Here is a 13,338-nt window from a genome sequence, read left to right on the forward strand (position 1 = left end):
TTAAAAAAATTATTTAGGGATAAAGGGGCATAAGGTCTCCAACCTCCAACTACTTCAGAAAAAAATATGCACATATATAAATGTATGTAGAGAAAAAGAGATAAAGTAAATGGGGCAGGGGCGCCTGGGTGGCTCAGTCAGTTAAGCAGCTGACTTCGGCTCAGGTTATGATCTCACGATTCATGGGTTCGAGCCCTGCGTCAGGCTGTGGGCTGATATCTCAGAGCCTGGACCCTGCTTAAGATTCTGTCTCCATCTCTCTCTGTCCCTTCCCCGCTTGTGCTCTCTCTCTGTCTCTCAAAAATAAATAAAATATTAAAAAAAAAAAATGGGGCAAAATGTAAGCACAAATAGTAAAATTGAGTACAAGGTATATAGGAGTTCCTTGTACTATTCTTATAATTCTTCCCTGTATGTTTTCAATTATGTCAAAATAAAGGGTTCTAGTTAAAATAAAAATTTAGAAAATGAAAAAGCTGATCACCTATAATCCTATCACTCAAACTAGTTTCCTATACTCAATTTTCCATATTGCTTCTTCTGGTCCTTCTAGTTTACAAGCATATATACAGCTGTAATCATTACATGGATACACCTTTACTTCTAACTTTTAAATTCTTATATCACTTAGGGTTTTCACATGTTGAGTTAAACTTCAAGCTAATTTAGATAATTTTCCATAAACAAAACAACAACAACAAAACTGGAGCAATCTAAATATGCCTCAACCATGAAAAAGGGCATCATATCATCATAATTATGGGGTCTATCCATCAAGAAGAGCTAACAATTATAAATGTTTATGCACCCAATTTGGAGGCACCCAAATATATAAATCAATTAATCATAAACATAAGCAATCTTACTGATAAGAATACGGTAATTGCAGGTGACCTGAATACTCCACTTACAACAATGGACAGATCATCTAGGCAAAAAATCAATAAAGAAACAATGGCCCTGAATGATACACTGGACCAAATGGACTCAACAGATATATTCAGAACTTTTCATCCAAAAGCAGCAGAATACACATTCTTCTTGAGTGCACATGGAACATTCTCCAAGACAGATCATATTCTGGGTCACAAAACAACCCTCAATAAACATAAAAGAACCGAGATCATACCATGCATATTTTCAGATCACAACACTATGAAGCTTGAAATCAACCACAAGAAAAAGCCTCCAAATGGATGGAGATTAAAGAACATCCTGCTAAAGAATGAATGGGTCAACCAGGCAATTAAAGAAGAAATCAAAAAATAGATGAAAGCAAATGAAAATGAAAACACAACAGTCCAAATCCTTTGAAATGCAGCAAGGGCAGTCCTAAGAGGAAAATACATTGCAATCCAGGCCTATCTCAAGAAACAAGAAAAATCCCAAATACAAAATCTAATAATAGCGCACTAGAAGGAACTAGAAGCAGAACAGCAAAGAAATCCCAAGGCCAGGAGCAGAAGAGAAATAATAAAGATTACAGCAGAAATAAACAATATAGAATCAAACACACACACACACACACACACACACACACACACACACAGTAGAACAGATTAATGAAACTAAGAGCTGGTTTTTTGAAAAAATAAACAAAATTAATAAACCACTAGCCAGACTTCTTAAAAAGAAAAGAGAGAGGACCCAATAAGATAAAATCATGAATGAAAGAGGAGCGATCACAACCAACACCACAGAAATACAAACAATTATCAGAGAATACTATGAAAAATTATATGCCAACAAACTGACAACCTGGAAGAAATGGACAAATTCCTAGACACCCACAGACTACCAAAACTCAAACAGGAAGAAATAGAAAATTTGAACAGACCCATAACCAGCAAAGAAATTGAACAAAAAAATCTCCCAACAAATAAAGAGTCCTGGGCCAGATGGCTTCCCAGGGGAATTTTACCAGACATTTAAAGCAGAGTTAATACCTATCCTTCTTAAGCTGTTTCAAAAAACAGAGATGGAAGGAAAGCTTCTAGACTCATTCTATGAAGCCTTGATTCCCCAAACAGACAGAGACCCCACAAAAAAGGAGAATTACAGGCCAATATCCCTAATGAACATGGATGCAAACATTCTCAACAAGATACTAGCAAATTGAATTCAACAGCATATTAAAAGAATTATTCACCATGATCAAGTGGGATTCATTCCTGGGCTGCAGGGCTGGTTCAATATTTGCAAATCAATCAATGTGATACATCACATCAATAAAAAAAAGGATAAGAATCATATGATCCTGTCAATAGATGCAGAAAAAGCATTTGACAAAATATAGCATACTTTCTCAATAAAAACCCTCAAGAAAGTCGGGATAAAAGGAATATAGCTTAACATCATAAAAGCCATATATGAAAAGCCCATGGCTAATACCATCCTCAATGGGGAAAAACTGAGAGATTTCCCCCTGAGATCAGGAACACGACAGGGATGTCCATTCTCACCACTGTTGTTTAACATAGTGTTGGAAGTCCTAGCCTCAGCAGTCAGACAACAAAATGAAATAAAAGGCATTCAAATTGGCAAAGAAGAAGTCAAACTTTCACTTTTCACAGATGACATGATACTCTACATGGAAAACCCAAAAGATTCCACCAAAAAGCTGCCAGAACTGATACATGAATTCAGCAAAGTTGCAGGATACAAAATCAATGTACAGAAATTGGTTGCATTTCTACACACCAATAATGAAGCAACAGAAAGAGAAATCAAGAAATTGATCTCATTCACAATTGCACCAAGAACCATAAAATACCTAGGAAGAAACCTAACCCAAGATGTAAAAGATCTGTGTGCTGAAAACTATAGAAAGGTTATGAAAGAAACTGAAGAAGATATAAAGAAATGGAAAAACATTCCATGCTCAGGGATTGGAAGAATAAATATTGTTAAAATGTCAATACTACCCAAAGCAATCTACACATTCAATGCAATCCCAATCAAAATTGTACAGGCATTCTTCTCAAAGCTAGAACAAACAATCCTAAAATTTGTATGGAACCACAAAAGACACCAAATAGCCAAAGTTATGTTGAAAAAGAAAACCAAAGCAGGAGGCATCACAATCCCAGACTTTAGCCTCTACTACAAAGCTGTAATCATCAAGACAGTATGGTATTGGCACAAAAACAGATACATAGGCCAATGGAACAGAATAAAAAACCCAAAATTGGACCCAAAAATGTACGGCCAACTAATCCCTGACAAAGCAGGAAAGAGTATCCAATGGAAAAAAGACAGTCTCTTTAACAAATGGTGCTGGGAGAACTGGACAGCAACATGCAGAAGAATGAAACTAGACCACTTTCTTACACCATTCACAAAAATAAACTCAAAATTGATGAAAGACCTGAATGTGAGACAGGAAACCATCAAAACCCTTGAGGAGAAAGCAGGAAAAAACATCTCTGACCTCAGCCACAGCAATTTCTTACTTGACACATCTCCAAAGGCAAGGGAATTGAAGGCAAAAATGAACTATTGGGACCTCATCAAGATAAAAAGCTTCTGCACAGCAAAGGAAACAATCAACAAAACTAAAAGGCAACGAACAGAATGGGAGAAGATATTTGCAAATGAAATATCGGATAAAAGGTTAGTATCCAAAATCTATAAAGAACTTAACAAACTCAACACCCGAAAAACAAATAATCCAGTGAAGAAATGGGCAGAAGACATGAATAGACACTTTTCCAGAGAAGACACCCAGATGGCCAAGCGACACATGAAAAGATGCCCAACATCACTCATCATCAGGGAAATACAAATCAAAACTACAATGAGATACCACCTCACACTGGTAAGAGTGGCTAAAATTAACAACTCAGGAAACAACAGATGCTGGTGAGGATATGGAGAAATGGGAACCCTCTTGCACTGCTGGTGGGAATGCAAACTGGTGCAGCCACTCTGGAAAACAGTGTAGAGATTCCTCAAAAAATTAAAAATAGAACTACCCTACAACCCAGCAATCGCACTACTAGGGATTTATCCAAAGGATACATGAGTCCTGATTCATAGGGGCACATGTACCCCAATGTTTATAGCAGCACTTTCAACAACAGCCAAATTATGAAAAGAGCCTAAATGTCCATTAGCTGATGAATGGATAAAGAAGATGTGGTTTATATATACAATGGAATACTACTTGGCAATAAGAAAGAATAAAATCCTGCCATTTGCAACAACATGGATGGAACTGGAGGGTATTATGCTAAGTGAAATAAGTCAGTCAGAGAAAGATAGATATCATATGTTTTCACTCGTATGTGGAACTTGAGAAACTTAACAGAGACCATGGGGGAGGGAAGGGGAAAAAAATAGTTACAGAGAGGGAAAGAGGTAAACCATAAGAGACTCTTAAATACAGAAAACAAACTGAGGGTTGATGGGGGCGGGGGCAGGGGAGAGGGGAAAATGGGTAATGAGCATTGAGAAGGGCACTTGTTGGGGATGAGCACTGGGTGTTGTATATAAGCAATGAATCACAGGATTCTACCCCCCAAACCAAGAGCACCAGACTATGTTAGCACTATGTTAGCCAACTTGACAATAAATTATATTGAAAAAATATATACACTATGTTAGCCAACTTGACAATAAATTATATTGAAAAAAAAAGTCTTTATGTCAAATTATAAAAAATTAAATTAAATTAAAATAAAATAAAATAAAATAAAATAAAATAAAATAAAAAAGCCTCAACCAAGGAATGGATAAACAATCTGTGGTACATCCATATAATGTAATGCCTGCCACTCATTGATAAGGAACGAGTTACCAGTATGTGCAATAACATGGATGAATTTCAAATGAATTATGACCAATGAAAGAAGCCAGACTCAAAGCCTTTTTGGTTCTTTTCACATGATATTCTAGAAAGGGAAAACTGCAGGGGCACAAAACAGATCAGTGGTTGCCAGGAGCTGGAGGGGAGGGGAAAGGGTTGACTACAAAGGTGAACAAGGAATTTTGGGAAGTGATAGAACTGTTCTGTATCATGATTATAGTGGTAGTTACATGAATGTATATGTTGGACAAAACTTCCAGAACTATGCATTAAAAAGGTGACTTTTACTATATGTACATTATACCTTAATTAAAAAAAGAAAAAACAAAAAACAAAGTTGGGTTTTAAAAATAGGTTTCATTAGGGCACCTGAGTGGCTTAGTTGGTTAAGCGTCTCTTGATCGTGGCTCAGGTCATGGTCTCATGGTTGGTGAGATCAAGCCCCTGCAAGAGGCTTTGTGCCAACAGTGCAGAGCCTGCTTGGGATTCTCTCTTTCCCTTTTTCTCTGCCCTTCCCAGCTCATGCTTTTCCCATACATACATACATAGGTTTTATTTAACAGAGTATAGAATGCAAATCTATCCTCCATCTGTATTGCAAAAGCTCTCAACTTACATAAAATGAATAGAGTGTTATAATACAAAGTCAATACTCATATTCAAAACTGGTCTAAATTAAGGAGCTTCCCTCTACTTGCTAATGGGATGCTGCCTGATTCATGAATCACTTAATAAACTCAGTTGAACTTTTGTTCTTAATAGTAGGCATGATCATTAATTGCATTTCCAGCTCCTCTCTGGAAGATGGGGAGTGGGACTGAAAGTTTCAAGCTTCTAATCAAGGTTTGGTGTTTCTGGTGACCAGTCCCCATACCAGGGTCGTGTAGGAGCCCACCCAGAGTCACCTCACTAAACAAAAGATGCTTCTGGTGAACTTGAGAATTTACAAGGGTTTCAGGAGCCCTGTGTCAGGAAACAGGGTCAAAGTCCAAATATTTATGTTTTCTGTTATCTCACACAAACCAAGACCTATTGTCCAAGGCAATGGAAGAATGACTCCAAAGGCAAGGAGATCATCAGAGCTACCCCTCCCTTCACAAACCCAGAGTGCAAGGACCTTAGGGGCAGAACAATTTAAGAAAGGAAGAGTCACCAATGCCCAGTGCCATCTCACTTCATGGGCTCTGCTCCCCCTCATTCTAACATCCCATTCCTCTGCCACCCTAGGCTGGGCTCTGACAGGCTCTGGTGAAGCATATGCTGCACCCAGCAAAGCTGTAGGGTCATGACTGCCTCCTCCTAAATTTCTAGGGATGCCTCCAAGATCCTCAGGGTCCAGGCAGAGAACCACCATGGGAGTGAGGCCACCATTGAGAGTCCCCACTAGGGCAACACCCAATGGAACCTTGGGGGTGAAGCCATGTCCATGACCCCAGACCAGCAAAGTCACCCATGTGTAATTCTAGACAATCAGAGCCACAAAATGAGCTGTGTCCAGCAAACCCATAGGAGCAGGGCTGCCTAGAGCCCTGGGGGCCCACACCCCACCCCAGTGTGTTTAGAAGGCAGGACCTTCATCTCAAAGTACCTAGAGGGCAGAACATGGAGACAAGGATTATTTTCAAACCTTAAGGTATAATGATGTTTTCCCTGTTGGAGTTTGGATTTGCTCAGGACTCTCTCTTTCCTATTTCTCCCTTTCAGAATGGGAGTGTCTATCTTGTTCCAGTCCCGGAATTCTACTTTGGAAGCACATATCATGTTTGATCTCCCAGGTTCACAGCTGGAGAAGAATTTGCCTTAGGATGAAACACACCATGAGTCGCATCCATATGTGATTTAGATATTTAAATGACACTGTGGACTTAAGACTTTTGAGTTGATGACATGATAAAGACTTGAATTTTGGGGGTCAAGGACAAATTTTGTTATAGCAACCTGAACAGACTGACAGCAGACCTCAATTTATGCAAGATACAGCTCAAAACCAGAATGTAATAGCAGAAAAGAAAAATACTGTTCAAAATTGATCTAACTTAAAAGACAGAAAAGTTTAACTATAAATTAAATGCAATTGGTCACCGCCCTTAAATATGACTTCTCATTTTCTCAGTTCCTACTGCAGCACTGAACATTTTTTTAAATGTTTATTTATTTTGAGAGAGAGAGGGAGGGAGGGAGAGAGAGAGGAATCCCAAGCAGACTCCCCTCTCCGTACTAAGCCCAGTGCGGGGCTCAGTCTCACAAACTGTGAGATCATGACCTGAGCCGAAATCAAGAGGCAGACACTTAACCGGCTGAACCACCCAGGTGCCCCAGCACTGACCATTTCTTATCCACCCTGCTGCAACTGCCTCCTGAGAGGATTCCTGACCTCTGGTCTCTCCACCTATCAACTCAAACTAATGCCAGACTGATCTGCTTAAGGCACAATATAATCACATGATCTTCTGTCAAAACTAATTCTGTGGGCTAAATTCCAAACTCCTGAAGGGAGCATTTGAAGGTTTCAAAACCATACCCAGTCTAGTTACAAATGTATCTTCTGTCACCTACACACTATTGACTCTGCCCATCTACCAAGGCACACACAAAATAATCTACTCTGCACCCACACAGTACAGCTACTCATCAAACCTTGTATCTCAACTCTCTGTACCCATCTACCTGCCTGGAATATCCTTTCTCTACCCTTCTGCTGGGCAATCCTAGTCATCTGGTTTAAATTTACCTTCTTCATCACTTCTCGACCTTTTGGCTAAAATCAAGTGTAGTATCTGCTCTTATCAGTTTAAATTTACCTTCTTCATAATAATTTCTTCCTCTGGGCTTCTACAGCATTTTGAAAAACCTATGTCTGCCTTCCCCACATACACAGAGGACCATCTGGGGGCCTAACTATGTAGCAATTGCTCCATCAAAGTTATCTAAATTAGAAACTAAGTAAATCAGATCATGTACAATGGGTATCTGCAATATAATGATTTATAAGAAATATTATTTGGTCATCAGATGACTAAAATATATTTCTCAGATAGATTTGGTCTTCATCCACAGTTCCTGAAAATGCTTCAAAGTCATAAAGGTAAACTGAGTGTCTTATTATTAATGAAGGTGACTTTGGACCCCACCACACACCACTACCATATGGGAGGGGAGAGGAGTTGGAGGCTGGCCCATGGCTGTTGACTTGGTCAACTATGACTATGTACTAAAGCCTCCATAAAACCCAAGAGGACAGCTTTTGGTCCTTTTCAGAGAACTTCCACACTTAGGAAACCAGAACCCTTCCTCATACCACCAAATCAACCAGGCCCCAAGCTCCTTTGTTTGGGACCTTGCCCTATTTATCTCTTTATCTTATTGTTGATTTGTATCCTTTATCATATCCTTTAATACACTGGTAAATATAAGTAAGTGTTTTTCTGAGTTCTGTGAGCCTAGCAATTTGCTACTAATCTAGCAAATTAATCAAACCTAAGGAGGAAGTCATTGAAACCTCCAAACTGTAGCCAGTCTGAGGTTTGTGACTGGCATCTGAAGTGGTGGGTGTGGGTCAGTGTGGTACCTAACACTGAAGCTGTGGAATGTGATGCTATCTCTGGGTAGATGGTGTCAGAGGAGTTGAATTCAGACCTACTGGTGTCCAAGAATTGTTTGGTGTTTGGGGATGGGGACTGGGAGTTCCCACTCCCCATGTTGGAACTGGGTCCAGGAATCCTAAAATAGTGCCTTAAAATGACTTCATTTAAAGTGAAACCACAACCTCGCTTTAAAACTATATATTTGTGCCATCAGATTTAGAATCGTTTTCCCAACTTTGGCCTTTGTCGTGAGTTATGTTGGATCACTAAAACTATCAGTACTACCTTCAATATTTTCTTATTAGTCATTCTTTTTTTTTATGAATATAATTTATTGTCAAATTGGCTTACATACAACACCCAGTGCTCATCCCAACAAGTGCCCTCCTCAATGCCCATCTCCCATTTTCCCTTCTCCCCCAGCCTCCATTCACCCTCAGTTTGTTCTCTATATTTAAGAGCCTCTTGTGGTTTGCCTCCCTTCCTTTCTGTTTATAACTATTTTTTCCCCTTCCCTTCCCCTATGGTCTCTGTTAAGTTTCTCAAGTTCCACATATGAGTGAAAATATATGATATCTGTCCTTCTCTGTTATTAGTCATTAATTCTTATTAGTCATTAGTACAGGTATAGCTGCTTTTCAAACGTTCCATGTTATGCCATTTTGCTTCTACAAAAGACCTACATTAGTGCCTGTTTTGGCTAACCAAAAGAAATCCAAAGAGGATTTTAGCTTTTACCAAAGAAGAAGCAAAAAGAGACGACAGAGTTCAATGTTTGTTTTGCAGCAAGCCATCACAGAGGCAGTGCATGTGTGGAGAGTGGCACTGTCCCCAAGCTCTTTCCCCAAGAACTACACTCAGCAGGGAACCACAGCTTTGAACTGTATCTGTGAACACCTGTGCTTTATCTCAATTTATTTTGTGCATCTGTTAGTAAGATGTGTCCTAAGGTATCAGAAAAGCATAAAAGAGGTTATTTGGGGGGTCTGGGAATACTCAAGAATTTTTCCATATAAAGTAATGGTAATTGCTTCTTTGCTTTATACCATTTTGGCTTAAAAAAAGTTTCATAGGAATGCTTTACTTTTGGATAGCAAGGGAAACCTGTATACCAGCTGGATTTTTTCATACTTCTGCTTTCCCAGAAATATCACTGTAATTATTTTGAACAATTCAATCTCCCAATTACTTAGTCTCCTGAAATTAAAAGAACTATGAGAATTCCATGTTTAAAATAGAATTTATTTCCCCAAATTCATAACCTTCTAATCCGAGCAAATTAGAGAGTTACACTAATATGCTGACTCAAGTAGCTATAAAGCAACTTTAAAGTTTGGATTTTACTGAGAGTTTTCAACTCCAAATATGAACTGGATGGAATTCCAGAAGACAGTACAGACTAATGATCACATTTAGGAGGAAACTAAAAAATTCAACATCTTAACACCTTTTTATGTGATTCAATTCAAGAAACATTCACTCTCTATGACAGAGATTCTTAGAGGAGTGGAGTGATGTCACAGTCTTAGGCCTCAAAGATTTCATATGAGGGGAATAAAAATGTGGATATACTACAACTAAACCAAAACTAGATAAGGGTGCAGGAGGTGCAAAGTGCTGTAGATATTTAAAGGGAGACGGTACTCAAGATGGGCCTTAAAAACAATGGAATTTTCACAACAGAAATGATATTCCAGACAGAGAAAGAAAAGTGAAAGGACAGATAGAAGAGACTCAAGAGCTTGTAAAACAGAAGAATATAATCGATTCTGAAAAGAAGTGTGTCACATATCCTTTGTGGAACCAAAAGTGTGAAAAAAAAAAAATAAATAGGGATGCCCGGGTGGCTCAGCCGGTTAAGTGTCTGACTTTGGCTCAGGTCATGATCTTGCAGTTTGTGAGTTCAAGCCCTGCATCCGTGCTGACAGCTCAGAGCCTGGAGCCTACTTTGGATTCTGTAGCTCCCTCTCTCTTTGCCCCTCCCCTGCTTGTGCTCTGTCTCTCTCTCTCTCTCAAAAATAAACATTAAAAAGGGGCGCCTGGGTGGCTCAATCAGTTGAGCGTCTGACTTCGGCTCAGATCATGATCTCATGGCTTGCAGGTTCAAGCCCCATGTCAGGCTCTGTGCTGACAGCTCAAAGCCTGGAGCCTGCTTCAGATTCTGTCTCTCTCTCTCTCTGCCCCTCCCCTGCTCACGCACTCTCTCTCTCAAATATAAATAAACATTAAAAAAAAAATTTAAATATATAAATAAAAATTTTAAAAAAATAAACATTAAAAAAAAGAAAGAAAGATGGGGCACCTGGGTGGCTCAGTCAAGTGTCCCAACTTCAGCTCAGGTCATGATCTCATGGCTCATGAGTTTGAGCCCCATGTCGGGCTCTGTGCTGACAGCTCAGAGCCCGGAGCCTGCTTGGGATCCTGTGTCTCCCTCTCTCTTTGCTCCTCCCCTGCTCACACTCTGGCTCTTTCTCCAAAATAAATAAACATTAAAAAAAATTAGGGGTGCCTGGGTGGCTCAATTGGTTAAGCATCTGACTTCGGCTCAGGTCATGATCTCACAGTTCATGGGTTTGAGCCCAGCATCAGGCTTTGTGCTGACAGCTCAGAGCCTGGAGCCTGTTCCAGATTCTGAGTCTCCGTCTCTCTCTGCCCCCCACCCCCTCCCCTGTTCGTGCTCTGTCTCTCTCTCTCTCAAAAACAAATAGACATTAAAAAAATTTTTTTTAATTAAAAAAAGAAAGAAAAAATAAATAATTTCAGGAGAAAAATGGGAGCCAATTAGTGTTGACAGCTACATCAGGGTTAAAGAGAATAAGAACAAAATAAAAACAATATTTCATAATCAGATTGCTCTTGGCTTTACCTGACCTCAGGGGTGAAGTCAAAAACCAAGACAAATATTTCAGCATAGATAAACAAAAGTGTCTCATTATGAAAGAAAATAAGGCAATAAGAAAAATAAATTGTTTATCATCTGTCAGAGCTGAACATGTTTGCTAACAGACAGGAGTCAATAGAAAGGCAAAGATGAAAAGACTCTAAAGGGAGAAGGTATACTTAATATTAGAACAAAGTTACAGAAAGTGGTTGGTAACAAAAGCATTCAAAGAGGAGAGCCTGGCCTTGGAAAGGAAGAGGGCCTTTTTGCCTATGGGAAGAAGAATGAACACTTCTCTGAGACAAGAGCAAGGAAGTTGAGGGATCCTGAAAGGCTTGGAACAGAAAGCACTTGGAGATTTGAGGAGCAGAGGAATTTGATAAGGACAGGAAGAAAATCAGCAAGAGACAAATAAAAGGAATTCTAGCAGCAGTGAGGGCTTGGCTGGATTCTGAAACATACATGTGCAGAGATCCAATCAGCGTATTTGATAACTTTCTCCAAACAACCTCAGAAGCCTGGGAGGCTATGTACAGACAGAGAAAGCAAACTCTGAAAAAGGAGACGAAAAAAGTGACTTGCCTAAATTAAAATCACTCAGGTTAGCCGGGCTAAGACAAGTATTTTTAGTTCAGCACTCTCTTTTGACTATGTTGCCCCCTCTTTTGAACAAAATTTTTTAACAAAATTTTCCTAAGGCTGTTTAAGTTTAAAAGCTAATTGCCAGTTTTAAGGTTTTAAAACCAAGCTATCAAAGCAATGTTATGATATACTTATTGAGTACTAAAGCAATAAAATTTGGACTTTTTACATATACAACGTCATCAGCTATGAAAAATCAGGATTCATTAACAGGCAAAACCCAGAATGCCACCTACCTGGCAACTTCAGGAAAACCCATCTTGTACAGCGTGACAACCACAGCTCCTCCAATGCCTAAATTATGCTGCAGAGCAACCTTTGCACCAGGAACTTGCCTTTTTCCGGCTTCCCCTCTCAGCTGCCAGCAGAGTTCAGCGCACTGAGCCAGACCTAACAAATCGAACACAGAGCAATCAGATTCCATTGCGTTAGAAAGCTGCCCCAACCAGCTTTCTCAAGCCCACTTTTAAAGTCAAGAAAATGCATGCATAAATAACTTCTCTTAAAGGGCAAGAGGGTTTCTGCAGCTAGTTTTCCCCCTTCCTAAGTAATCTCCTTACTTACTTATTTTTACTTTATATAATTTATTTATTTTTTATAATTTACATCCACATTAGTTAGCACATGGTGCAACAATGATTTCAGGAGTAGATTCCTTAATCTCCTTTTCCATTTAGCCCATTCCCCCTCCCACAACCCCACTAATCTCTGTATTTAGACAATACCCAGGCTTAAGAAATTCCATGAACTCTAACCTGTCATTTTTTGGCAATGTTGGAAAAGAAAACACTGAATATACAGTTCTCTAAGCCAGGTAAAATGGCATAAAAATAATTTAATTTTACCATTTTTAATGTATCAAAAGAAAAAAAAATCTAAATTTGGGAGTTCACTTTCCCTAAAAAATTTAGCTAGTATGGGGAATTTTCCTATGATTTCCCCCAAACAGTTCTCAACAAGAATAGATTTTCATAAGAATAGCATTTTGTCCCCTGTATAATAAAATCAAAGGTTTTTAGAACTGGAAGGAATTTAATGATGTCAGACTGAGGAACTGTAAGATTAAATAATTTGTGAATGGTCACAAAGCAGGCTAATTCCAGAGTCAACTTTAGAATCCCTGTCTCCTGATTTATATTTGTTTGTCTTTCTAACAACCAGCAATTCAAGGATCCCTGAATTAAGAAATGTTCTCACAGGATAGACTGGCTTCACCATCCCAGAGGCAGAGTTATATAGGTCCAACTATAACGTCTGTTCATCCACCTACATCACCAATCACAACTACTGATTCCTCAGTACCTGTGACAATTTCCTACATAAAGCGGTTAAAAAAGAAAACCACAAGGGCATCTGGGTGGCTCAGTCAGTTGAGTGTCCAACTTCGGCTCAGGTCATCATCTCAGAGTTTTGTGAGTTTGGGC

At 39.1% G+C, this 13,338-nt stretch overlaps 1 protein-coding gene and 1 pseudogene across 2 annotated transcripts in view; one reads left to right on the forward strand and one right to left on the reverse strand.

Moving 5' to 3' along the window:
* SCP2 (sterol carrier protein 2) overlaps positions 1-13,338 on the reverse strand; it is a 124,877-nt gene that overhangs the window by 25,932 nt on the left and 85,607 nt on the right. For both annotated transcript variants that reach the window (XM_049617168.1, XM_049617169.1), the window contains exon 12: positions 12,151-12,304. In XM_049617168.1, coding sequence (XP_049473125.1) covers positions 12,151-12,304 — 154 coding nt within the window. The remainder of the gene's footprint in view (positions 1-12,150; positions 12,305-13,338) is intronic.
* LOC125913863 (uncharacterized) lies at positions 7,546-7,695 on the forward strand (annotated as a pseudogene).

Source organism: Panthera uncia, assembly GCF_023721935.1.
Source record: "Panthera uncia isolate 11264 chromosome C1 unlocalized genomic scaffold, Puncia_PCG_1.0 HiC_scaffold_4, whole genome shotgun sequence".
NCBI classification, from domain to species: Eukaryota; Metazoa; Chordata; class Mammalia; order Carnivora; family Felidae; genus Panthera; species Panthera uncia.